The following is a 26,159-nucleotide window of genomic DNA, read 5'->3' as shown; positions in this document are numbered from 1 at the left end:
TTGACTTGCCTTGTTCTCTGAGATCCATCTCTGGCACTACAAGGGAATTATGCACTGAGGCCTAGTTCTCACTCCTCAACAAAAGGGGTAAATGCTTGTAAATCAAACTTCATCTCAGTGTTCTCTTGTTGCCTTCAAGCTATGTCCCAAGCAGTGGAGGTGAAACCTCATTGCCTCTAACAGGAGGTGACCCCCAGCTGAGGGGACCTGCTGCTGTCCCAGCCCTCAAAACACATCTTCAAGTGCAGTTGGCCAATGTTAGCTTAAAATCATGGAGAGCATAGGCCTATGAGTCCTGAGGAGCCAATTTAGCTTGTCAGCTTTGAAGCCTTAGGGTTTGAGAGTGAGAAGATTCACTGGGGAAGATGATGGAATGAACAGCAATTTATAAAGGAAAAATAAAGGTTATTTAACATTTTTACAAAGAAGTTTTAAACAAAAGGGGGAGATTTTGGAAGAAATTGGGAATTCAGTGAGGTCTTGAGAATGCCACAACATCTGCTTGGATGTCATCACAACCAGGGGCTTGGTGTCTTGCTGTAGTCTCTGATGAGCATCCAAAGTTCTCAAGAATTGGGTTAACTCTGCACTTGTCCATCACCAAACCACACACAAGTGCCATTGGGCTGTGCCAGGTTTGGTGCAGGACCTGTGTGGGTAGAGGACAGGCAGTTGGCAGGGAGGAGTGACCTCTGGACAACCCAATTTGTGGTCTCATGTTTGTTACAGAAATACTTAAAGGTGGTTTCAGGGAGGTTCATGGTCTTGTATCTCCAACTCTCCTGGGTGGTTTGAAGGTTGCACAAGTCTGTGTGCGCTCCAGTTTTGAAGGTGAAGACAATATCTGTGCCAAAAGCTGTGACATTTGCATTCTTCTTCTGCTTTCAGGCTGGCCAACAGCGTTGGTGGGAGCAGGAGATTACAGTGAATGGCAATATCCAAAAGGGAGAGTTAATCACCTACAACCTGACTGAGCTGATCAAGCCTGAGGCCTATGAAGTCCGTCTGACACCCATCACCAGGTTTGGGGAGGGAGACTCTACCATTCGGGTCATCAAGTACAGTGGTAAGAACTTGATGTACAAGGTGTCTTTGTCATGTGTTTCATAGGAGGTTTAGACACTCCCCAGATTCTGTATGGAAGAAGAGTATATAACTGCCTGTAAGGGACCTTAAAGCTCATCCCATTCTATCCCCTGCCATGGCCAGGGGCACCTTCCACTAGCCAAGGCTTCCAGAGGTGTTTCCTTTGGGTTTCCAAAGGACTTGGGGCTCAGGAGCTGCAATATGTACTCAATAAGGAAAGGAAGTTGCACATTTTCCTGTCAGTCAGTGTAGGAGCCATGACCAAGGTCTTGAGGGGCAGGGAACAGTGGGAAATTTAGGAAAATGACAGTATTGATGAATTAGAACTTTTCCTTTCTGCTAATTTTATTTTCCTCTCTCTTCCAGCTCCAGTGAATCCACATCTACGTGAGTATTTCAGTTGTTATCTCTCATGTGTTTGAAGAACTGCCCTGACATTTGGGAGTAGCTAAACCCCCTGCCCAGTGCAGGGACATCTCCCACCAGAGCAGGTTGCTCAAGGCTTTAGCCAACCTGGCTGTGAACACTGCCAGGGTTGGGGCAGCCACAGCCTCCCTGGGCAACCTGTGCCAGTGTCTCACCACCCTCACAGGGAAAACTTCTGCTTAAGATCTAATCTACATTTTCCTCTTTCAAATTCTCCCCATTGCTCCTTGTCCTGTCCCTGCAGTTTCTACCCAGGAGTCCCTCTGAGCTTCCCTGGAGCCCCTTCAGCTCCTGGCAGGTTGCTCTGAGGTCTCCACACAACCTTCTCTTCTCCAGGCTGAACAGCCCCAACTTCCTCAGCCTGTCCTTGTAGAGAAGGTACTCCAGTCCTCTGATCAGCTTTGTGGCCTCCACTGGCCTTGCTGTCACAACATATTCTGCCATGACTCTTCCTTTGAATACCAAATACCAAAACTCTTCCTGCCTAGAGAATGGGGTTCATTCTTCCACTATTCCAGCTGCAGGGCAGCACTGTCAGGCAGCACTGGGCTCTGTGTGGGCAGCATTTCTCCATCTCTCAGGATCCACATCTAAGCCTTTCTGCAAATTTGAAGCTTGTTTGCAGAAGATCTTGTGCAATGTATTACTAATGCAGCAGGGCTCAGTTCAAAGCTCACAGGAGCTGCAGGACCCACTTCCACTGCCCTAAACGAGCAGTGGATGAGACTCTTTGCTAATTAATATATTCAGTATAGACTCTATGATGTTAAGAGCTAATGCATTGCAACCCCAAGTGCTTCATGCTGTAGTTCTCTATGGTTTTAAGGTCTCAAACTGATTTTCAGTGTCTCTGTAGCTCTTGTAGGCCCGTGGTAGAGTGTGGGTGGCACCAGAATGGCCCTTGCAATAGGGAGTGTTAGCTCAGAGAGGGATGGGGAAGTTTGTCCACCAAAACCACAGGGGATACAGTGTCACTTCTTTCAGATGACCAAACACATGGTAAAGTTTTGGTTTCATGAAGAATTTTTGAGTGAAATCCTTTGACAAGTAAGAAATCTTGGTCTGCTGACTAGGGTTCAAACCTGGAAGCTGTAAGATAAATATTCTGTCTCCCATCTCTGTCCCCCCAGCACTGCCAAGGCCACTACTAACCATGTCCTCAGATGCCATATCCACATGGCTGTTAAATCCCCTCCAGGGATGGTGACCCTACCATCGCCCTGGGCAGCCATGTCAGGGCTGGGCAATCCTTCCCATGAATAAATCTTCCCTAATATACAGCCTCAACCTCCCCTGGTACAACTTGAGGCCATTTCCTCTTGTCCTGAGGCTGTTTCCCTTTGTCCTGTCCCTTGTTCCCTGGGAGGAGAGCCCAACCCTCACTCAGGATTCTTAAGCTCAGTAAGTCCCTTGCTCCAGAATGGACCTCATGGTCTGTTCATTCTGTTTGACCTCTTGGTACCTTGTTGCCATGAAGAAATATCCCCTAACATCTGATCCAAACCTCCCCTGGTGCAACTTGAGGCTGTTCCCTCTGATCCTGTCCCTTGCTCTCTGGGAGCAGAGCCTGACCCCACCTGGCTGCACCTCCTGCCAGGAGCTGGAGAGAGTAGAAGGTCCTCCTGAACCTCCTTTTCTTCAGGCTGAGCCCCCCCCCAGCTCCCTCAGCTGTGTTTTCTACAAAAGCTCTTTTGTTCCTAAACCTGTTGGGCCAATTTCTGATCTTGTTTGCATAATTTTTAATGAAGAGTAAGATCTGTATACAGCCAGGAAAAGATTCCTCATTAGAAACTGAAGTCAGGTTCTGCTTGCTTCAATCTTGGAATAATCACATTGCCTAAATCCTTCCTTTTTATGCATTTTCTTCCCTATATAAGGAACCAGCACCAAAAGACCTCAACTTTGAGATGCAGCCTCACATTTCATTTTCTAATGTATAATACAAACCATTTCATGTAAACCACAAGGATTTCATAGCCACTTGTACAATTAGATGTCACACCTGAATAATGGAAGAGATCAAATGTTAGGGAGTCACATCTGACTCAAATTTCATGGACAAAGATCTGTACTACAATGAGGAATTTTCACCTTGAGAGCAGGTTCAGATTTTGCCCTAATTGGCAATGGAAATATTAATAACCTGAAGCCACTTGCAGAGCTTTGGCAAGAATCAACCACTATTTCTAATGTTAATTAGCACTGTCATTAGAGCCAGGAACTGGAGAAACCATGGGTGCTGGGAGAAGGGGTGGCTGTTCCTCCTGCCCATTCATGAACACATCAAGACCATCCAGATCTATTTAATTGCTTGTTTCTTGCCTGAGAAAATTACTGAGCTAATCTTGGGGAGCTAGTTCCCATTTTTATTCCTTTGTCATATTTTAGGGAGTGTTTTGTGCCAGGAACATTTAGCACTAACCTTTCCCAATGAATTCCACATAACACTAGTGTTTTCCTAGCAAATAAATGGCAAACGGTGACTTAGTTTATTTTTCCTCTGGCCTGAATATTTATGTTGTTCTGGTATTTTTAACCCAAAGAAAAATCTTTTGTTCTGCTGATGTGGAATTGCTTAATGAAGCTCTGAGGGCACAGTGTGCCATCCCAAAGCAGCTCTTAAGGTGCTGGAAGGACAGTGTAGGAAGTGCTGACTAGCTCAAAACTCTTTGTGATGCTTCACTTTGCTTCAGGACTGGATCTGGTAGTCACAACTTTTCTCCTTTCCTTACTGATTTGCCTTTAATTTCATTGTGCTGTGTAAAAGCAGCAAGTTTTGTGCTATAGCAAGGGGTTGGCTAAGTGGAGGTGGAAGCCAAATGCATAAAAGATGGTGTAAAACAAGAGAATTTGGAGCTCAAGTGGCATAAAAGGTGTTCTTGGAGATGAGAGGCACAGCTGGACTTTGATCAAAAGCTTCAGTTGAGTCCTTGTGTCTTGCAAGAGCATTGTCAGGGTTCTGCATTCCCTTCCTGGTCTTGGGATAAAGGTGGAGGTGTTGGTCTGTATCCACTCACATGGTTCTCTCTTGAAGGATGTTGGAGGCAATCATAGCCTCAGCACAGATCCATGGAATGGTTTGGGTTGGAAGGGTTTTAAAGCTCATCTCATCCCACCCATGGTTTATTTTGGTGCCTAAATGCCTGGCAGGAGGAGGTTGTCATTCCATTGTCACCCAGCAGCTTGGAGCACTGGTCTGGTGTGTCTCATGGACCTCTCACCCAAGAGAGGGTCCCAGGAATCTTCTCTGGGGTTCTTGACAATCTTTATGCTTCAGAGCTAGAATTTTGCCTGAAGTATCTCATAGAAACCTTAGTGTGAGGCCAGGAGATGTGCTCAGAACAGGACACACTCCCCTGTCCTGCACATACAGGTTCAGATAGACCTAAACCTTCCTTCCAGGTATTTGTCTGTTTGGATATTACACTCCAGTGATGAGGACTCGATGCTCTTCCTGAGCAATCCATCCACATCCTGCACATCCTTCGAACTCCTTTGCCCTCATTTCAGCCACTAGTTCCTTTACCATCCCTTTGGAAAACCAAGTTTAGGAGGTGTCACTTGCAGATAATCTTTCTATTTCAAAGAGCTGCTGTGCTCTTTTCCCTAATGCTCTTATCCCTACAGCAAAATAACCCTTTTTTCCCATCATAGTTCATGTTTTATGGACATTCTGCCTGTTCTTCCAAGTGCAGCAGGGTAAGAAGAGCCAACACCTGTAAGAGCAACTCTATAAACCTGAATGTGTGAGGAGGATCTCTGCAATAAGATTTAAATATCATTTCAAGCAGCACCAACACAGATTGATGATCATAATTTATTTTTGTTCAGGTTGCTGCAAAAGAAAACTCCATTAAACACTAGAAACTGCTGTAAAATAAATATACATCTATTTTCCAGTGCTGTTAATGAGCATCATCCCACACCAAATTCATTATCACTGACAAGTGCTTGGAAAAACAAGGATTGAACAGCTTCAGCCACTAAATCTCTGCTCTGTGCTATGTTGGCAGGAGAGTTCCACTGTGGCTTTGAGGATGGGAACATTTGCCTTTTCACACAAGATGACACAGACAACTTTGACTGGACAAAACAAAGCACTGCCACGAGGGACACCAAGTACACCCCGAACACGGGGCCCAACGCTGACCGCACGGGCTCCAAGGAAGGTAAGGGTCACTGGAGTTCCTGGTGTTGCTCTCATGGGGTGAGGGAGGTGTCCAGGACAGCCAGTTCAACCACCTACATCATTATTCATGACCACAGAATTCCAGAATGGTTTGGGTGGGAAGGGACATTCAACCCCATCTCATCCCCCCCCCTGCCATGGGCAGGGACACCTTGCACCAGCCCAGGTTGCTCCAAGCCCCATCCAACCTGGCCTGGAACACTCCCAGGGATGGAGCAGCCACAGCTGCTCTGGGCAACCTGTACCAGTGCCTCAGCACCCTCATAGGGAAGAATTCCTTCCCAATATCTAACATCAATTTCCCCTCTGTCAGTTTGAGTCCATTCCCCATTACTCCTGTCACTGCAGTTCCCGATGCAGAGTCCCTCTGCAGCTTCCCTGGAGCCCCTTCAGCTCCTGGCAGGTGCTCTGAGGTCTCCACACAACCTTCTCTTCTCCAGGCTGAACAGCCCAACTCTCTCAGCCTGTCCTTGTTGGTGTTGGCTGTTCAGGGATTTGCTCCTGTGCCCTAGTCCAGGTTGTTCCAAGCCATATCCAGCCTGGCCTGCAACACTCACAGGGATGGGGATAGACAAGATAAACAAGGATGACTTGTTTATTACATCTTTGGACACACAAATGAGGAACAAATGGTCATTCTGCTGCAGTTCCTGTTGGACTTTGGCTCCTTGTTTGACCTATTTACCCTATATGTGCCTATTTCCTGGCTGTGGTTGGAGACTGCTCTCTGCACATGTACAAGGGAAAGACTTGTCTCCAAGCCTTGTCCAGCACTTCCAGGGCAGTCACAGCTGCTCTGGGCAACCTGTGCCAGTGCCTTACCACTCTCAGAGGGAAGAATGCCTTCCCAATATCCCATCTAGCCCTGCCCTCTGGCAGTGGGAAGCCATTCCCTGTCCTGTCCCGCCAGGCCCTTGTAAATAGTTTCTCTCCCTGTTCCAGTGTCTCACTGCTCTCACAGGGAAGAATTCCTTCCCAATATGCAATCTAAATCTACCCTTTTTCAGCTTAAAGCTATTCCCCCATGCCTTGTCTGTCCATCCCTTGTCCCAATTCCCTCTGCAGCTCTCTTTCTTGGAGCCCCTTTAGGCACTGGAAGGGACTGTAAGGTCATGCCAAGAATAATTACACTTCAAGGACTTTTAGAACAGAGACATGTGGCTGCTCCCAGAGCACAGCCCTCTAACAGTGCCATTAACCATCTTGTCTTGGCTCTGTTGTACCATTTCCTAAGTGATTGCTTTATGTTATAGCCTGGTGGGGAAATCTTCTGCCTCATCTTGACATATTCTTCTGGTTTATGTCACTTAAAATCTAACTTGGCCTTTCTCAGCCTGGCACAAGGAGGTGGGTTTTGCCCCTTTTTTGCTTTGGGTCTGTTTAAAATGTGGAGTTTCCAATCTGTTCCCCCTATTCATGTGCCATTTTGACTGAAGTGTGTTTGCATTTGAAAAGTCAGACACATTGTGCTGCATTTATCCAGTGCTGCTGTAACTCAAGTTATTTTATTGTGTGCCTCATTCCCAAAGGGGAAAAAATTCATCCTGCAGCATATTCACTGGGTTGGATTGAGTAAATACTATCTCAGTGCTTGGCACAGTCCAGGAATGGAATAAATGAATATTTTCTTCCTTGTGATTGACACGGCCAGTTGAAAATATTTCTTGCAAGGTTTCCAGCATGAGATTTCCCCTTTATTTTACAAGTCAGTCCTGCTCACTCTTCACAGGGACAAATTGGCACCTCGAGACAGGGCTGAGCCTCATCATAAAGATTTTTTGCTTGTGCATATCCATGTTGCATCCATTTCACCAGGCCTGACCTGCTAGCCTGGATATTAGTTTTCATCAAAAACATGACTTTGAAGCAGCTTTTGAGGATACATGTGCTTAAAGCAGAAAGAAATACAGCCCAGGAACCATGGTGGTGGTAGAGGGGTGGGAACAATTCATCAATATGCTTTGTAGTTCTTCTGCTTGTGTTTGTGGTGGGTTGGCCCTGGATGGATGCCAAGCACCCCCAAAAGCTGTTCTGTCACTGCCCTCTGCAAACAGAGAAGAGAAAACATAACCAAAGGGTCATGGTTGAGATAAGGACAGGGAGAGATCACTCATCAAATACAACCATGGATAAAACAGACTCTCTGGCCACAATTACTTCTGCTCAATATTTTTTTTTTTACTTCTTAACTCTGTTATCCCAGAGGTGTTACCATCACCACTAATCCTTGGCCAGAGGCAGCTCCATCCTGGAGCTGCTGCATTGGCTCTGCTGGACATGGGGAAGCTTCTAGCAGCCTCTCCCAGCAGCCACCCCTGTAGCCCCACCACTGCCAAACCCTGGCCCTGCAAACCCACCACAGTGTTGAAGGACCTCAAGCTAAACCTTTTCATTTGGCCTTTCCCAGGTTTCTACATGTACATTGAGACATCCCGGCCCAGACTGGAGGGGGAGAAGGCCAGACTGGTCAGTCCTGTCTTCAGCGTCGCTCCCAAGAACCCTTATGGAGCCACCAACACAGCCTACTGCTTCAGCTTCTACTATCACATGTATGGACAGCACATAGGTGAGAGAAAGCCAGTGGAATTGTCTTTTCCCTCAGGGAGAAACAGCAGGAGAAATGGCCTCTGGTATCAAGGAAATGCCTGAGAGGACCATAAAACCTTCAAGTGTTGGCCAGTTGCAACCCAAACCAGAGAGGGACTCTTGGTTAGGAACTGAAGTGGTAGGACAAGGAGTAATGGAGGTAAATGGAAAGACTGGAAGTTAGATTAGAGATTAGGCAGAAGTTTTTCCTGTGAGAGTGGTGAGACACTGGCACAGGCTGCCCAGGGAGGCTGTGGCTGCCCCAACCCTGGCAGTGTTCACAGCCAGGTTGGCTAAAGCCTTGAGCAACCTGCTCTGGTGGGAGGTGTCCCTTCCCAGGGCAGGGGGTTGTCACTAGATCATCTCTTAGATCATTCCAAGCCCTTAACACTCTATGAGACTATGAAACTAGCAAGAGAAGTGTCTGAGAGTGCCCAAATCTGTGGAATCACCACATTCCCAGGAGCCTTTCTTACAGCTGGGAAGCATTTCCTGGATGCATGAGGTTTTGAACAAGAAACTTTAGAGCCTGAGAAGAGCAAAGTTGCTACTAGCAAAGACTTTTCTTGCTGCTAAGGGAGTGTTTTGAGTCACTCCTGGCTGGATTGAGGGACAGGCAGTGAGAAGCAGCATCCCTCACATGCTGTGTGATGCATCAGCACATGGTTCCTTTGTAAAAGTCAGGAATCATTTGCTCCTAAGCTGCAGGAATATGAATTTTCTAGGTAGGTCTCTAAGTCTATTGCTAGCCCTTAGCTCTTTCAACACACATTTGATTTCTTGGTGTGGCATGAAAAAAAGACGTGGCAAAATGAAGTCTAAATGGCAGACAACCAATTTTTCCTCTCTAAATCCCTGTGGGGTGCTTAGTGCTTCCCCATGTGTCCAGAGGCTTTCCAGTGCCAACTGCCCTGCCTTGATGCATTTATATATATATATATACTTCAAGGGCAAACACCTCCTCCCAGTGCTTTCTGGTGGTTTCTCCATCAATTCTTCCCTTGCCTTCAGGCAGAGTTGGGATTTTAAATAGAGCAGACAAGTTCAGTTAGGGTTTGTTAGTCAGCTCTGTGCTGGGAGAAGGTGGATGCGGCCCCAGGCTGGAATTCTCCTGGCTCTGTGTTGCAGCAGGAGCTTGGGTGGTTGTTGAAGGGAAGGGATTGAGCTTAGTGAAGATACATAAACTGCCTTATATGATCATGTTCTGGTCATATTCTGCTCCTATTCTGCTGCTATTCTTATCACATTCTGGTCCTGTTCTGGTCATATTCTGCTCAGTTGGAGATTCCAAAATCCAATTGTACCTGGTGCTGAGCAACCTGCTTTAATCTGCCATGGTTGGATGGGATGATGTCCAGAGGTACCTCCAACCTCAGTGATTCTGGGGAAATATTTAATTGAATAGAATTTTTCCAAATTACATTTTATTAAGGATTAATCCCTCATGGATAATTCTAAATCTTATTGCTGGCACAGACTGACAGTTTTATCAGGAGCCCTGACCCTTCAGCACTCCTCTGGAATTTGCAGCTGACATGTAGAAGGAGCTTCTTATCCCCATTTGGGAAGGAGCTCTGCCAATCAGGGCAGCTCTTGGCTTAGTACCCACTCCCACCTCATGGATTTAGCCACAAGAACAGGGTAGGAGCTGCTAACTGAGACTTTGTATATTATAGAATCTCAGAATGGTTTAGGTTGGAAGGGAACTTGAAGATTATCTAGTTCCACCCCCTGCCATGGGCAGGAACACCTTCCACCAGCCCAAGTTACTCCAAACCCCATCCAACCTGGCCTGGAACACTCCTAGGGATAGAACAGGGAGTCAGTTCTTTACACATTTATCTAGATCTTGGAATAGTTTGAGATCTTTAGGAGAATTCTTGCTGGACACACCTCTGTGTGTGAACCCAAAGCCAACTCATGGAATGTGTCCCTGCCCGTGGCAGGGGGTGGAATCAGATGATTGGTCCTTCCAACCCAAACCATTCCATGATTCTGGAGCCCTTCTTCTCTGGGGCCAGGCTGGGAGAGCCAGGAATGTCCAGTCTGGAGAGGAGAAGGCTCCAGGGAGACCTATGTTCCTATTATAATACAGCATAATACAATATAATTATGTTTGGAAGAGGGATGAGGTCTAGCAGCCACTCACAGCCCTGCACAGCCCCATGACATCAACCTGGGTTGGCTCAGGGAACCCTCTGAGCATTTCTCTCACAAGCTCTTTCTGCTTTAGGTCTTCTTCTGCTGTGTGTGGAGACAGGGTCAGAATGTCCTCATCAAAAGCCACATTCCTTTGTCCCCTGAAATTCCAGCCTGGAGTGGTGCAGTGGGAGCAGGTGGGACCTGCTCCTGCATCTCTTCCCACATCCCTTGGAGGAAATGTATGGCCTTACTCTGGGCACCCCAGTGCAAGAGCCATGAGGAGAATATTTCCTGCTCCATTACACATTTAGCCTCATGTTTTTCAAGGCACTGAGTTTGGGTCTGGCTGGAAAGAGGACGTTTTTATTAGCAGGAGCTGAGTCACTGTGCAGCTGCCTCAGATCTCAGACCTTTCCTTGCCAATGGTGTTTGTGCAAGCTGCACAGCTGCCAGGCCAAGCAGTCTCAGAAACACACTGCTCTCCTGTGAACTTGACTGGCTGAACTTTCTCAAGTTCAGGGAAATGCAATGATTTACAGAGCACAGAGGCTCCAATGCCACGCACATCTCAGGCAACAGCCATGGGCAAAAGGGACCAAATGCCCAAACTGTGGGACTTACTGAACTCTGAGAAGTGACATCAAGGCACCTCCCACCAGAGCAGGTTGCTCAAGGCTTCATCCAGCCTGGTTTTCAACACTGCCAGGGTTGGGACAACCACAGCCTCCCTGGGCAACCAGTGCCAGTGTCTCACCACCCTCACAGGGAAAACTTCTGCCTAAGATCTAATATAAATTTCCCCTTTCAATTCATCCCCAATACCCCTTTTCCTGTCACTGCAGCTCCTAACCCAGAGTCCCTCCCTGGAGCCCCTTCAGCTCCTGGCAGGTTGCTCTGAGGTCTCCACACAACCTTCTCTTCTCCAGGCTGAACAGCCCCAACTCCCTCAGCCTGTCCTCATAGGGAAGGTGCTCCAGTGCTCTGATCAGCTTTGTGGCCTCCTCTGGCCTTGCTTCAACAATTCCATGTATTTCTGCTGTTGAGGACACCAGAGCTGTGTGCAGCACTCCAGGTGGGAACTCACCAGAGCAAAGAATTTATGACAAGGAACTCTACTCCCACTGAGCCCCAGTAGAAGCCCATGGAGAACGGGAAGAGGGTGAGGAGGGACTGAGCTGGAGCCTCCCAGCTCCATGGGAGACTGTAACCAACTCCAGTTCTCCTCTCTTGCAGGAAGCTTGAACGTTTACCTGCGCTTGAAGGGTCAGACTGCAATAGAGAACCCTCTGTGGTCTTCAAGTGGAAACAAGGGGCAGCACTGGAACCAAGCTCGTGTGAATATCAACCCTCCCACTTCATTCCAGGTAATGCCTCCTTCAGCACACTGGGGGTGGGAGGATTCAGTTTTGGGGGGGAACTGTGTCCACTGACCCTTTGCTTCTGACCCATAGCTTCATTTGAGCTCTGAGAGCTGTTTATGGGCAGATAATTGCTTAGCTTGCTTTAGGTTAACACAATGGAGCTTACTAATTCCACTAATGGTAGCACAGCAGCTGTTTGTGAGGACAAAATACCTTTCAGCTTCCAGAAGATGCTGGTGCTGATAGAAAAAATTTAGAGGTTTGGATTAGCAACTGGAATATACAATTGTTTGCTGTGGGAAATGATTTAGGGCCTGTGTTAGAGGTCTCTGGGAATACATGTTTTGTGCAGAGAAAGGAATGATCTGTGAGTCTTTGCTGTACCAAACATCTGTGCTGCCTGCCCAGAGCTCCTGTTGAAGGAGACACATGCTAGTTCTGACAGGTTTTCACACATTTCATGTGTGGTTTGACACTGTGATGCTGACAGACCATTACAGCACTTCTCGTGCTGGCTGAGAGCTCTTTGGAGCTGGAACAAGCCCAAAGGGACAGTGCTGTGGGCAGGGACTGCTGTGTGTGAGCCTGGGGGTGCTGTCATGGCACAGGGGAGTGACAAGCCATGCCCTGTGGGGTGATGTTCTCCTCTGTCCTCTCCCTGTGACTGCCAAGTCCCCTGCGGAGAGATTGGCTCCTGGGAAAAAAACCTCATAGACACACAGAGTGGTTTGGGTTGGAATGGAGCTTAAAGCTCATCTCATCCCACCCCCTGCTATGGGCAGGGACACCTTCCACTAGCCCAGGTTGCTCCAAGCCCCATCCAACCTGGCCTTGAAGTGTCCTTCAGTGCAAATCAAAACTCCTATGTTAAATATTGCACATTGGGATTCACTTTATGGGTAATTCCTGAGCCTGAGCCTTTGTTTTAACTTCCATGCATGAGAGGCAATGACAGGAGAGAAACAACTTGGGATGTGGGATCACAGAAGCATTGCATGAAGGGAAGTGAGAGGAAAATTGAAGGAGAGAGATATGTGAGGCATAGCGTGACATGATAGAGATCTGAGGCTGTTCACCTGGAGAAGAGAAGCTCCAGGGAGACCTTAGAGCCTCTTCCAGTGCCTAAAGGGGCTCCAAGAGAGCTGCAGAGGGACTTGGGACAAGGAATGGAGGGACAGGACATAGGGAATGGCTTCACAATGCCAGAGGGCAGGGACAGATGGGATATTGGGAAGGAATTGGTCCCTCTGAGAGTGGTGAGACACTGGCACAGGTTGCCCAGAAGCTGTGGCTGCTCCATCCCTGGGAGTGATCCAGGCCAGGTTGGATGGGGCTTGGAGCAACCTGGGCTGGTGAGAGGTGTCTCTGCCCATGGCAGGGGGTGGGATGAGATGAGTTTTAAGGTCCATCCAACCTAAACCATTCTGGGATTCTATAATGTGTGAGAGGATCAAAGTGGCAGAACTGGGGAGGAAGAGGCCAGAAAAGAGGGATGTGAGTGTGAAAGCACAAACTGGGCCAAGGACAAGGAAGCTGATCATAGCATGTGAGTTTTGCATTGGTGACAACAGGATGAATCCAAGAGGTCTGAACAGGGAAGGACAGAGAATTTACTTAAGTCTCTGAACCTAATAAATGGCCTAGTAAAGGGAGGGAAGAGATGTGTGAGGAAGCTGAAAGACAAAGTGATTTGAGCGATCTGAGTGGGTTTCTGGAGATCTGGTAGGGGCTTTAGCAGAAGCAGGAGAAGGATGAGGACCTCAGCTCTGGACAGGGAGATGCAAAGGCCTTGACACCAGCAATGCAGAGGAGGGAGGAGGGTGATGGGCTGCAAACCTCAGGTCACCTCATGAGTGTGGAGAGGAAGGCATGGGGTTAGGGAGGGCCGTGATGAGCTGTCTGCCTTGCTGGGTCCATTGGGGTGAGGCCTTGGCAGAGCGTCCAGAGGCCACAGCCAGCAGCTCCCAGTTGCCGTGCTGCTGGGGTCATTCCTACTGCTGCATGTCACTGACATTGCCATAAACCCACACTCCCAGTGCCACTAACTGGTGCCCCAGGCCAGAGCTCCTCTCCTTGGCTGCTTCTCACCCTTTACCTTGCTGTGTTTAAAGGCTTCAGCATCATATCAATGTGAAGCCACAAAGCTCTGCCCAAATACACCAAATAAATGTCACAGTTCTTGGAACCTTAAATTACTTTTTTTTTAGAAGCTCTTGCACCAAGCAAACTTTATTTTCCATTTAGGAGTCTAAGTAGGGAAGAATATAAACCTCCCAGTTAAATTTAAGGATGGGGAATTGAAGTGAAGCTTTGCAGTAAAAGAGTACACTGACATGGAAATTAAAACTTTTTATAGGTCAATTTATAGGGGTAGAAGATTTTATACCTTCCCAGTGCCCAGGAGATAGAACACAGCTTCTGTCATGAGGAACTGGAGGCCTAGAGTGCTTTGAAACTCAAAACATATTGCAGAAATCTAGCTCAGATACTCATTTATTAAGTGGAAAGAGCACATGGAAGGGACACATTGCTGCTGGCATCTAGGACAGGGTCAATTTGGGGTCAGGTGATGATTTGGATGATTGTGATTAGATTTATTGCTAATATAGTATCTAAATATTGCCAATGCAGCAACTGAATAACAGCTCTGTGATCTATTACAATGGATTATGGCATCATCAGGTTGTGGTCCCTCCTGTTGTCATGAGTTGTTGGGTCACTGTATGGACTTCTCAGAGAAGCTCAGGTGCAGTTCAGTCTACTCAGGCACCTTTCTTCCCAGTCCCCAGTAGATCTGTCATGAGGAACTTGGGGACTACAGTGCTCAGGCTCAGCTTTGATCACGCTCTGTGTCCAAAGGGATCTACTATCAGCAGGTTGGGCTGGGAATGTACAGGATTCCAGCCCTTGGCCTTGCAGGATTTACACTTACAAAGCACCCGTGGAGCTACTGTAGGATTTTATCTCTGGATTTGACCATATCTTGTTGATTTTCACTTACCGATCCAAAAACAAGTGTTCCCCATCTTTGGGCTGGACATATCCTGCAGGTGTTCCTGTCAGGGTGGCATCCACCCAGAAGCTCCCTGGAGCCTCAGGAGACCATTTTGCCCAGTCGTCCCAGTCTCCAGAAGCATTTTAAACCCTTTTGCAGGTTGATGTGCACCAAAATCAATTGCAGCCTCTCAGCTCCACATCTCTGGGTGCAACACCAACCTAATGTGCTGAGCTGGGGACCAACCACAGTGCCCAGCAGACATGGAGGAAAGGGAGAGGACACACAGGAAGACCCAACTATCTTTTGTCTCATCACTGGAGTTCCTCTTTGCTTCATATTAGACTGAGATGGGGGGTAAACATCTGTCTGAAATCCTGTTGAGGAATTATAGGATCACCGAGTGGTTTGACTTGGAAGGAGCTTAAAGCTCATCCCATCCCACCCTCTGCCTTGGGCAGAGGCAACTTCCACTAGTCCACGTTTCTCCAAGCCCCATCCAACCTGGTCTGGAACACTCCCAGGGAAGAAGCACAAGCTGAATCCCCCAGAGACACTCAGGATAGGCATTACAGGGTCTTATTCCATTTCCCCTCTAAGTGAGCAGAGTTCCCTGTGGTGTACCCCTAAGCTCTCTGTAGTGTTCCCCTAGGCTTTCCATTCTCCAGCTAAATACAGTATTTTTAACAGCTTTGTAAAGCCACAGACATGCAGATAATGGGGTTTTTTGGGATGCTGATAGGGAATTCTGATCATCTGGCACGTCCTGCACATTGCTATGTGCTGTGCCAACACACATCTGGCCTGATTTGCTCTGAGCATGTGGCCAGGCTGGCTGATAGCAGCACCTCTCTGAGGACCCTGAGACACTGCCAAAGGCAGAGTTTAATTAAATGCTGCTGTGCTTGTGGAGAATGCTTTTGTCTGCAGAGTCTTTTTCCATTCCCAGGCAAAATCTGCCTCTAAACTCCATTGACTGGGGCTGTGGCTCCTGCCAAGGAGCAGCAGAGCTGGACTTTGGGGAAGGAGAGAAGACACTTTCCTCTTGAGCTGGAAACTTCCCATCAGTGGTTGAGTAAAAAATCATCAGAGAGATAATTAATTGAGCCATTGTTTTCAGACAACAGAGGAAATGCTGGAAAAAACTTCCTGTTTTCACAGTTTTTCCCTGTTGTATCTATATCCCAAGCACATCCATGTGGTTTAATCTGTGCCAATGGAACATTTCTCACTCCTCACCCTCTGATCTGCTCCTTCTCTCTTGTTTTGCAGCTGATATTTGAAGGGATCCGTGGCCCTGGCATTGAGGGGGACATTGCTATTGATGATGTGTCCATTGTGGAAGGAGAGTGTATGAAATCAGACCAACCAGCCAACAGTAAGTGCCTCTTCCCCAGCCTGGGGAGAGCAAGTTGCTTCTTGTCTTTATATATTTGAGACAACTTCCAGGAGATTGTTTTCCGGGAGAACAAGATCTACTTTGGTGCAGCTGGAGAGGCTTAAAGTGAGATGTTTTACTTGGAAATGACTTTGTTTCCAGGGAGGTTGAGCAGTGTGAAAGTCTGATGGGTTAGGTAGAAGAGAGAGCAGTGGGTGACTCCATGGGCAGCCACAGCTTGAGATACACATAAAACAACATTAAAACAAGATCCAGGGGGTACAAACAATATAAAATTGATGAAAATGAGTGTTGTGATTACCTGTGGATGTTGTTTCATCCTCCCACCTCTATATGTGCATTGCAGCACAGACCATAACTATGCAACCAAGTGGGTTTTCATCCCAACATCTCCTGCTTTATCCTTGAGGGGCAGGAGGGCTATGTTCTGCTCTGTTCTTGAAGGACAAGAGGCCTATGTCCTCTTCTGTCTTGAGGGACAAGAGGGCTATGTTCTGCTCTTCTTGAGGGCCAGGAGGGCTATTCTCATCTCCTCTTTGTAGGAGGTGCCCTGGCAGAGCACTGTCCCTCCAGGGGAGGTTGGTGGCACAAGTGGAGACAGCCTGGGTGAGCATCAGCCTGTTCCCTCCCCAGCTGCCTCCACTCTGGGGTGCAGGACAGGTCATGGTGGTTGACCCCTTGATCTTCTAAGCCTTGTAGCTATCTGACTGTATCTGAGCAGCTCTTTAATTGTGCCTTTCCCCCCCCCTTTGTAGATTTACGATCAGGTGCTGTTGGGACATTAGAGCATATACGACTTCTCCCAGTTCTCATCCTCATGTCTGTCTTAAGTCATCAGAGGTGACCTTATCCTGGCAGAGGCTACAACAGATTCAACAGGCACTGGCATGAAGAAAGAGTCTTTGTTCAAAATGGACATTTCCAAACAAACTACCAAAGATTCCTCCACTGACTGACTCGAAAGTGAAATAACTACATAAATAACTGAGCATAAAAACAATTCAGAAAGCACTGGGGACATGAAAAGGCATCACAGGAGTGTAACTCACTGGGAACCACGTGTGAGGACGAGATCTGGCCTAAGGAAGGAAGAGACCTTCAGGTGCTTTTGTGGTCACTGATGAAAACAGCATCATCTGGTTGAACTCTCGGCAAAGAGCTGTAGAAACCCTTGTCAAAGCACAAAGTCATGGCTGGTTTTGTTTCAAATGAATAGTTTGCTTGTTACCATGGAAACCTAAAGGCCTGCCAAAACAACAAAATGAAGGAGAGAGAGGAAATAAACACAAAAAAGAGAGCAACACCTCACTGTACACAGGGTATGTGAAGAGCTGGCATTCATTTTCCCCTTCCAGAAGGGTTTTAGTCTCGAGTGAAAGCAATGTAGGCCCTTCCTACCCTTTGGCTGTCACCTCCCCTAGGGAATAACCCCAAACCTGAGCTGTTTTCAACCCTTTCTGTTTCATTTCTCATGGCTCTGCTTGCTAACTGTATGCTGTCTCCTTTTGCATGCATTTACTATCCAGGATGTGCCACCTGGGCTTACATATTACACAGGCTTAGAGGAGTTTGCTTGCAGCCACTCGAACACCCTCTCCCCTCCCCAACTAAGTCATCTTGTTCTGAGGAAGTGAAGAAACCAAACCACCATCTTTTATAAATTGCCATGGAAACCAAGTGCCTTCAATGAAACAAGCCTGATTTCAAACAAACAAACAAACAGAAACAACCCCTAGATGGATGAGTAATGAGTCCAACCTGGAAGCTTTGCACTGCTAACACCTGTGGGTTGTGCAAACTCTTTTCTAACCTAACTCTGGAGCCTGGGAGTGCAGCCTGCAGGCAAGGAGATGGAGCTGCTGCCAGAGATGGATGGACCTCAGCTGCTGAGTAAGCCCTTTGGGATGAGATGTGTGTGGTGTAACCTTCCAGCTAGCCATGGCCTTTCAGCTTCTTATCCATTAGAAAATTAGCTTCCGTTGGGCCTGGAAATGGGAGCAGCACTTTTTTGTTGTTGTTGTTGTTGTTGTTTCAGGTTCTCAAGTGGGTCAACCAGAGGTTGTTGAGATATACACACACTTAGAAGTGGGGGAAACACACAAGTGGTTTCCTTGCTCTTCCCCTTCCATGGGGAGACAGCTGGGAGGGATGTTGGGAGGAGACCAAGCACCCAACACCACCAGGGCTGGGGCCCTGCCCCAGAGCCACACTCAGAGGTGCAGAGAGTGACAGATTAGTTTGGTATTGTAGCAAAATTTAAAGGAAAAATCTGGAAAAAAAGCGCCACTTTTCCAAGGAAAAAGTAAAAGCTGTACAAAATGGGTTGGAGCTACCCAAACACATGAGGTTTTCCACTGCATTGTCAAGTTCCTTTCCAGTTGGTTATGATAATTTGAAGAGCTTTTTGCTTGAATTCCCTTCCAGTTGGTAATGACAATTTGAAGAGCTTTTTCCTTGAATTATCTCAGCTTTTAAGTTGATTTGAAAAAAACCCAAGACTAAAAGTCTTGGTCTAAAAGTCTAAAGACCTTTTGTTCGGACAATTTGAAGAGCTTTTTTACTTCAATTCCCTTCCAGTTGGTTCTGACAATTTGAAGACCTTTTCCCTTAAATTAGGTCAACTTTTAAGTTGATTTTAAAACCAACTTTTGTCTGAAAGTCTAAAGACTTTTGTTCTGATAATCTGAGAACCTTTTCCCTTCAATTCCCTTCCAGTTGGTCATGACAACTTGAAGATCTTTTCCCTGAAATTCCCTTCCAGCTGGTCCTGACAACTTGAAGAGCTTTTTCCTTAAATTAGGTCAACTTTTAAGTTGATTTAAATAAACCCAAGACTAAAAGTCTTGGTCTAAAAGTCTAAAGGTCTAAAAGTCTAAAGACTTTGGTTCTGACAACTTGAAGACCTTTTCCCTTCAATTCACTTCCAGTTGGTCATGACGATTTGAGCACCTTTTTCCTTAAATTACATCAACTTTTAAGTTGATTTAAATCTGGCTAAAAGTCTTGGTCTAAAAGTCAGAAGTCTAAAGACCTTTTGTTATGACAATTTAAGACTTTCAGTTCCCTTCCAGTTGGTCATGACAACTTGAAGACCTTTCCCCTTAAATTATCTCAGCTTTTAAGTTGATCTAGAAACCCCAATTTTGTCTAAAGAAGACTATTATTATTCTAATGATTCTACTGATTCTGTGTTCTCTCAACACCCTAAGCTGAAAAAACAAACCTGATATGCAAATAATTGGAGTAAAACCATGAAAACAACCAAACCAATGACTATAACAGTTGCAAATCTGAGTCTAAAAAGCACAACAAGATGCAGTAAAACAATGACAAGGCTTGATTTTTTTTATTCTGTAGAGAACTGTTTGTGCAAATTCAGTAATTCAACTGAAGAGATAATTTTACAGCTATGTTCAATAAAGCCTCTTTCCAGGTAAGGTATTGCCACGTGGTATGTGTGTTTGTTGAGCAAGGTGCCCCTGTAGCTGCCATGGCTTCGGCTTGCCCTGCAGAAACTGGTGTTGACTGAAGTTCTAATGGGCCATACTGGTGATGCACTGGGGCTGGAGCTTCCCAAGGATGCTGGGGGCTTCCTCCTTTGTAGGCAGTTTAAGGTGCTGTAAGCAAAGACAGTGGGAGCTCCAATTCTCGATGGACTGTGGGGTTTTGGAGCTCCAAGTCTGCATGGAACTGTGGGTTTGAAAGACAGTGAGAGCTCCAAGTCTGAATGGACTGTGGTATTTGAGAGCTCCAAGTCTGGATGGAACTGTGGGGTTTGAGAGCTTCAAGTCTGGATGGAACTGTGGGTTTGGGAGCTCCAAGCCAAGTCTGGGTGGACTGTTGGGTTTGGAACACAGTGGGAGCTCTGAGTCTGGATGGACTGCTGGGTTTGGGAGCTCCAAGTCTGGATGGACTGTCGGGTTTGGAAGACAATACTGGATGGACTGTTGGGTTTGGAAGACAATGGGAGCTCTGAGTCTGGATGGACCATGAGGTTTGACACTCTTAAACAAGACAAACCACCAACCTTCCCATTGGCAAACACTGGACTGTAATTGTGGCTGGCTGGCTGGCTGGAGGACCAGGTCAGGTATGGTGAGACCCTGATGCAGTTTCTGCCTAGGAGTTTGGTGTGGCTCATACCTCAGGAGTTGTGGAATCCAATGCTTGATCCTGCTGATATTTGGGGAAAGCCACAGCAGTGAAGGATGCTCCAGGAGGTTGTCTGTGGGCACTTTTTGGAGGGGCTGGCTTTGCCCAGGCTCCTGGGAGCCTTGCCAGAACTGGATACATTTTCCTCTTACACTTCTCACCCTGTGTCTGACCAACATGTGATCTGGGTGGCCCTTTTGGTCCTCATTTTCTGCTCTGAGCAGCAGCTGCAGTGATGCTCCAGGCTGGAGCCACAGTGGGAGCTGCCATGAGGTCCCACAACTCAGGGACAGGCACATGTGCTCTTGCTTTGCCACACTGAGCTGATGACAAACCTGGTTCTGCTGGATTTGATGTTGCGCAACTTCACTGTCCTGAGAGATTAAATGGAACATGGAAAAAGGAGTGGAAATCTGTTAATCATTCCCATAGAATCCAGAATGGTTTGGGTTGGAAGGACTTTAAAGCCCATCCTCATTCCAACCCCTGCCATGAGCAGGGTCACCTTCCACTAGCCCAGATTGAAGTCCAACATGAAACATTCCATTTCCTTTCAAATATTTTCCTGGTTTTCCAAAACTAGACTCAAAGAAAAGGGAAACTTGGCTGCCCATGGATGAGCACAGGCCAGGAGAAATATCTTCCCAGCACCAGGCAGAGCTCCAGCCCCAGGGCTGGTGGTGGTGGTAGTGTGATGGGAGGATTGGGAAAGCACCTTGTGACGTCCTCTCAGGCAGCTGTGATGAAGACAAGCTGAAGATAAGGAAACTGAGATGCTGCTTGTTTAGATCCCAAGCTAAGACCACACTGCAATCCCTATTTCCTCCTTCCATTGTGATTTTTGTGTCCCTCACTCATGTTGAGTGTTTGATAAGGAGCTTTGATTGACAGCCAAGGGCCATAGACATCCTTCAGGGCAGGATAATCTGTCTGGCGTGTAAGCTCAGGTCTTTGTGTGAGATGAAATATATTTCCCACCCCTATTCCAGTTTTCCTCTGCAGAAGGTGCTAAGAAAAGCTGATTTTCTCTTTCCAGTGTTGACTTAGGAGTAGTGTTACTTTCCTTTACATTCCCAATAGAATCCACTAAAAAGGAAAAGGGATTTGACTCCACGAAGAACAAATTGAGATGTGTATTTCCTTGGATTTCATTTTATATCTCATTTTGGGGTGAAAATAGATGGAGTATTTGTAACAATCAGACAAAGGGAATTTGAACTGGCAGGGCCTCCGTGGAATCTGAAATCCTTCTGGATTAGCCCAGGTAGTAACATCTCTGATGTGTTTTTAAACTGGACATCAAACAGAGTTGTAGTACTGTGGAATGTGAAGCACCTACAGCACTGGGATGTGGGATCTGTTACTGGTTTTGGTGGGATGGAGCTGGGAGTTAGTTGGTTGTTCCCAAGGGAGAGGTAGGTAGAGCCAGAATAAAACATGATAAAACTCAGGCTGATGTGGATGGATAAGGATATTATTTGACCCTTCCTTTCCATTGCCTCCAACAGAGCCAGGCAAGGGCATTGCTGGCACAAAGTACTTTGGGATGTGAATTATAGACTCACAGAATGGTTTGGGTTGGAAAGGACATTCAAAGGTCATTTTGTCTAATCCCCTTCCACTTTTGCAACTAGAGGGGTTTGCCCAAAGCCCCATCCACCCTGACCTTGAATGTTTCCAGGGCTGAGCCAGCCACAGCTTCTCTGGGCAACTTGGATCCCACATGCAGTTCTGAAGCACTTGGAGCTCAGTATGCTACCAACACACCTCTTCTCCAGCCAGGCCTGGATCGTGGGTGGGACACAAGGAGGAATAAAGGAGCACAGGGGGGAAAACACATACAAATGCCACTATAGATGCATGATTTGAAGGCAGGAGCAGGTCTTTGAAAGCCCATCCAAGTGGTGATGGCCTGTGTGATGAAGGCTGGTGGAGGACAAAGTCTTTACACTGAGCCCATCTCATGTCAGCCTGTTTCTGGAGGTTTATCTAAGGGTGTGCTACTGTGAGACCCACAAAAATCCTTGGAAATGTGACATTTCCTCTTAATTTGGGAAAGGAGCTGCCACTTAACTCAGAAGAGATGGAGCAGCAGCTGCCAGGCCCTGAATGACTGCAAGCCCCATGTAGTACTGAGCTCCACTGATGCCAGAGCTTTCCTTCTTGTCACCCATCACTTGAAGCTCTGTTACATTCACCAGTGTAAATGGCATCATCACTTTTGGGGGTGATTGGGATCCCCAAAGTTTAAAATAGAGTTGATCACTTGGTCAACTTGTCCTCCAAGCTTGAATTTTTTGGGAAGTTTGTTGCATTCTCTCCCCAAAGCACTGGATCCAAAGTGTGGGAAGGTGTCATTGCACTTGAGAGCTTCTACAGACCAAATTCAGGGGTCTCAGTAGTGACACTACTTTTCTTTAATAAAGTAGCATCTTACCCATAGAATCCCAGGCTGGGCTGAGTTGGAAGGACCTTAAAGATCATCTCATTCCACCCCCTGCCATGTGTAGGGACACCTTCCAGTAGCTCAGGTTTCTCCAATCCCCATCCAACCTGGTCTGGAACACTTCATAGGTGTGTTGCAGTGGACTGCTCAAGTGAGAACAAACTGATCAAGTCATCAGGGAACACAATGACTGTGGGGAATAATTCCCTCCTCTCAGTGCCTCTCCCAAAACACCCCAAACCATCCAAGGTCAGCAATGATCCACCTGTCATTTTGTAAGCTACTGAGAGCAACCTAATAGAATCACAGAACTTTTTAGGTTGGGAATTACCTCTAAGATCATTGAGTCCAACCATTATCCCAGCACTGCCAAGGCCACCACTAACCATGTCCCCAAGTGCCACATCCACATGGCTTTAAATCCCCCCAGGGATGGTGACTCCAGCACTGCCCTGGGCAGCTGTGCCAATGCCTGACACATATAAAGTCTATCTCATATGCCTGACAAGACACTGAAAGACAAATAGGCCCATGATGTTTGGGTTCCATCCATAAATGGGTCTAGCTGCATCCTGACGTGGTCTCTCCTACCTGGTTCCTTGCATGACATGGTCAAGTTGAATGTCACCTTATTGGAGCCTACCAAGGACCTATGACAGGTGATTTGCAACTACTTTCCTTCCATTTCTAGCCTCTGTGAGTTGCTTTTTTTCCACTGAAGAAGAGATTTGAACATTGAGGAGTGCTTGGCCAAGTGACTATTTATGTGGCTTTGCTCACAGCTAAGGTCATGGCTGACACCTGAAGAAATCCCACCAGAACTCCTTGGGATTCAGGATCTTTGCATGCACCAAGTCTTTGCCTTCTGCAGGCTGGAGGTTTGCAGCCCTGGAAGCTCCAGGAAGGAACAGGATCACTGCAGCAACCCCAACTGTATGTGTCTTGAATGGATTTGGATGGCTATGACCACAAAAGAGATGGAAGAAACACATTACTGAGTAAGAATCAACAGCCTCAGCACCTTCTCAGGAAAGATCAGATCTGCTTGCACACTACCAACTGCAAAGGGGACAAAACATGTGTTTGTGTCTGTAAATATGCTATAAATACCTGTAATTGTATGTATTTAATGTATATATAATGATTATTACATTTTAACGAGCTCAAGTATTGTACATAGCCCAAACTTGGTCTCTTCTTTTACTAGCACACCCCACTGTAGAGTTCTTTTTGGTCATTGTTGGTAATGTATCTGGTTGAATTACAAACTGCTCTCACTTTTACCTCAAAGGGTTATATGTTCTTTATGTACATTTTATAAAGAAAAGAGAAATCAGTCTGTATTTTTGGGTACCTTGTCCATTGCCAGAAGTATTTTCTGTCTTCTCCTCCTTGGCTGCACATGCCTTTGCTCCTGCTCAACAACCACTGGTGGGAAGAGGAGGGCAGTGGGGTGGGAATGGGTTGGGTGGATGATAGTTCTTGCCTGATGTGGCCCTGACTTCCTGAGAGATGGAAGGAAGGAGGAATGTGTGTCCCCATCCATTTCTGAGATGGAAAGAAGGAGGAATGTGTGTCCCCATCCCTTCCTGAGAGTTGTAAGAAATGATTATGTCTCCCCCATCCCTTCCTGAGATGGAAGGAAGGAGAGCTGTGTCTCCCCATCCCTTCCTGAGAGATGGAAGAAAGGAGGAATGTGTCTCCCAATCCCTTCCTGAGGTGGAAGGATTGTGTCTCCTCCATCCCCTCCTGCGAGATGTAAGGAAGGAATGTGTGCCCCATCCCTTCCTGAGAGATGGAAGGAAGTCTGTGCCAGGGCTGGACAACCCTTTCCATGAAGAAAGTTTCCCTAATATCCAACCAAAACCTGCCCTGGCACAACTTGAGGTGTTCCCTGGGAGCAGAGCCTGACCCCACCTGGCTGCACCTCCTGGCAGGAGTTAGAGAGAGCAATAATGTCCCTCTGAGCCTCCTTTTCTCCAGGCTGAGCCCCTACAGCTCCCTCAGTCTCTCCTTGTGCTCCAGCCCCTTCCCCAGCTCCATTCACTTCCCTGGACACACTCCAGCACCTCAGTGTCTTGTCATGAGGTGCCCTGAACTGTCTCCAGCACTGGAGGTGCCTCAGCAGTGCCCACACAGGGGACAGGCACTGCCCTGGGGCTGTGCCCACACTACACTTGATACAAGCCAAGTGCCATTGCCTTATTGGTGTGCGTGGAGATAAACCTTCTCAGAGCCCTTCAGAATGAGAAGCTTGTTTGTCCTGCAGGTGAAATGAAACCTCAGCCTGGGTAGATGACACCACACTTTGTTGTGCTCTGCAAACACTGACATTTCTCTGTCTTTTTCCATCCTGGCTGGTGCCTCCATCATTGTCCTGGTTGGATGTGTGTGGCAGCTCTCAGCTGTAAGCACAGAGGCAAATTCATTCAGGATAAAGCTCAGAATGTAGACACAAGTCTTGCTCTCCTCCAGTGGCCCCCACTGGTGCTGACAAAAAGCAACACGCCAAATTCACAGCTTAAAACCAGAAACATGTTGGTCTGTGATGATTCAGCTTTAAATTCCCACTGTCCCTTTGGGTCTCACAACCTCAAACCATTTTACAGGCCCTTATCTTATCCCTTTTCCTACTCACACTGATGGAGTGAACCTCCTTCATCATTACACACATTGATCTGCTCCTCCTTCCCTCATGGAAATTACATCTTGGCTCCACATTGGGCCAAGAAGAGACCCAAGGGCACAGCTCATGGAGTATGAGCACAGCCTGTGTTATACAGAGTTCTGTTGGAATCATGGAATGGTTTGGGATGGAAAGACCTTAAATCTCATCCCACACCTCCCACTAGCCCAGGTTGTTCCAAGCCCCATCCAACCTGCCTGGAACATTCCCAGGATGTTTTGGTGGCCACTAAATCTCCCTCACACTCAAGAAATATTCACTCCAGCCTCACTCTCCCTGGGGATAGGAACAAACCATCCTTACCTGGTGCCTCATTCCCCCCAAATCTCCACCTTTATATAAACAAATTGCTTTGTGGTCTCCCCTGCCCTTCAGGCCTGTTGGAAATGGGCCACATATTTCAGGAGTTATTAAAATGCAAGGCCTGAGATGCCAAAATCGCCTCCCAGAAGGATTGTGTAAACCTTGTTCCCTGAGGAATTAGGCTGAGAATGTCAAGTATTACTGAACACAGCAGAAAGCCAAATTTTTGCTGTCCCCCAACTAAATTGGGATTTAGATCTTTCATCAGAATGTCATTTTCTGGCTATTTTTCAGTAATTCTCACTGCCTAATTAAGGAATAGGAGAGAAGCCTTTGTGTCCTGGTGGGATTGGAGCAAATAATAGGGATTAGGCAAGGCCTGGAGCCA

General features: G+C 47.0%; 1 protein-coding gene across 1 annotated transcript; it reads left to right on the top strand.

Annotated features, from left to right (window-relative positions):
- Window positions 1-888: 888 nt before the first annotated feature.
- On the top strand, window positions 889-17,510 carry LOC103797854 (MAM domain-containing glycosylphosphatidylinositol anchor protein 2-like; the record flags this gene model as incomplete). Its single annotated transcript, XM_009070090.1, has 7 exons — window positions 889-1,066; window positions 1,453-1,473; window positions 5,526-5,681; window positions 8,109-8,267; window positions 11,663-11,793; window positions 16,058-16,163; window positions 16,940-17,510. Coding segments are annotated over 7 exons (840 nt in total), but the record flags the coding sequence as incomplete, so codon positions are not given.
- Window positions 17,511-26,159: the final 8,649 nt, after the last annotated feature.

This window comes from Acanthisitta chloris, unplaced genomic scaffold, assembly GCF_000695815.1.
Source record: "Acanthisitta chloris isolate BGI_N310 unplaced genomic scaffold, ASM69581v1 scaffold8672, whole genome shotgun sequence".
Classification (NCBI taxonomy): domain Eukaryota; kingdom Metazoa; phylum Chordata; class Aves; order Passeriformes; family Acanthisittidae; genus Acanthisitta; species Acanthisitta chloris.
Note: the sequence above shows the minus strand (reverse complement) of the source record. Positions and strands in the feature narration are given on the sequence as shown.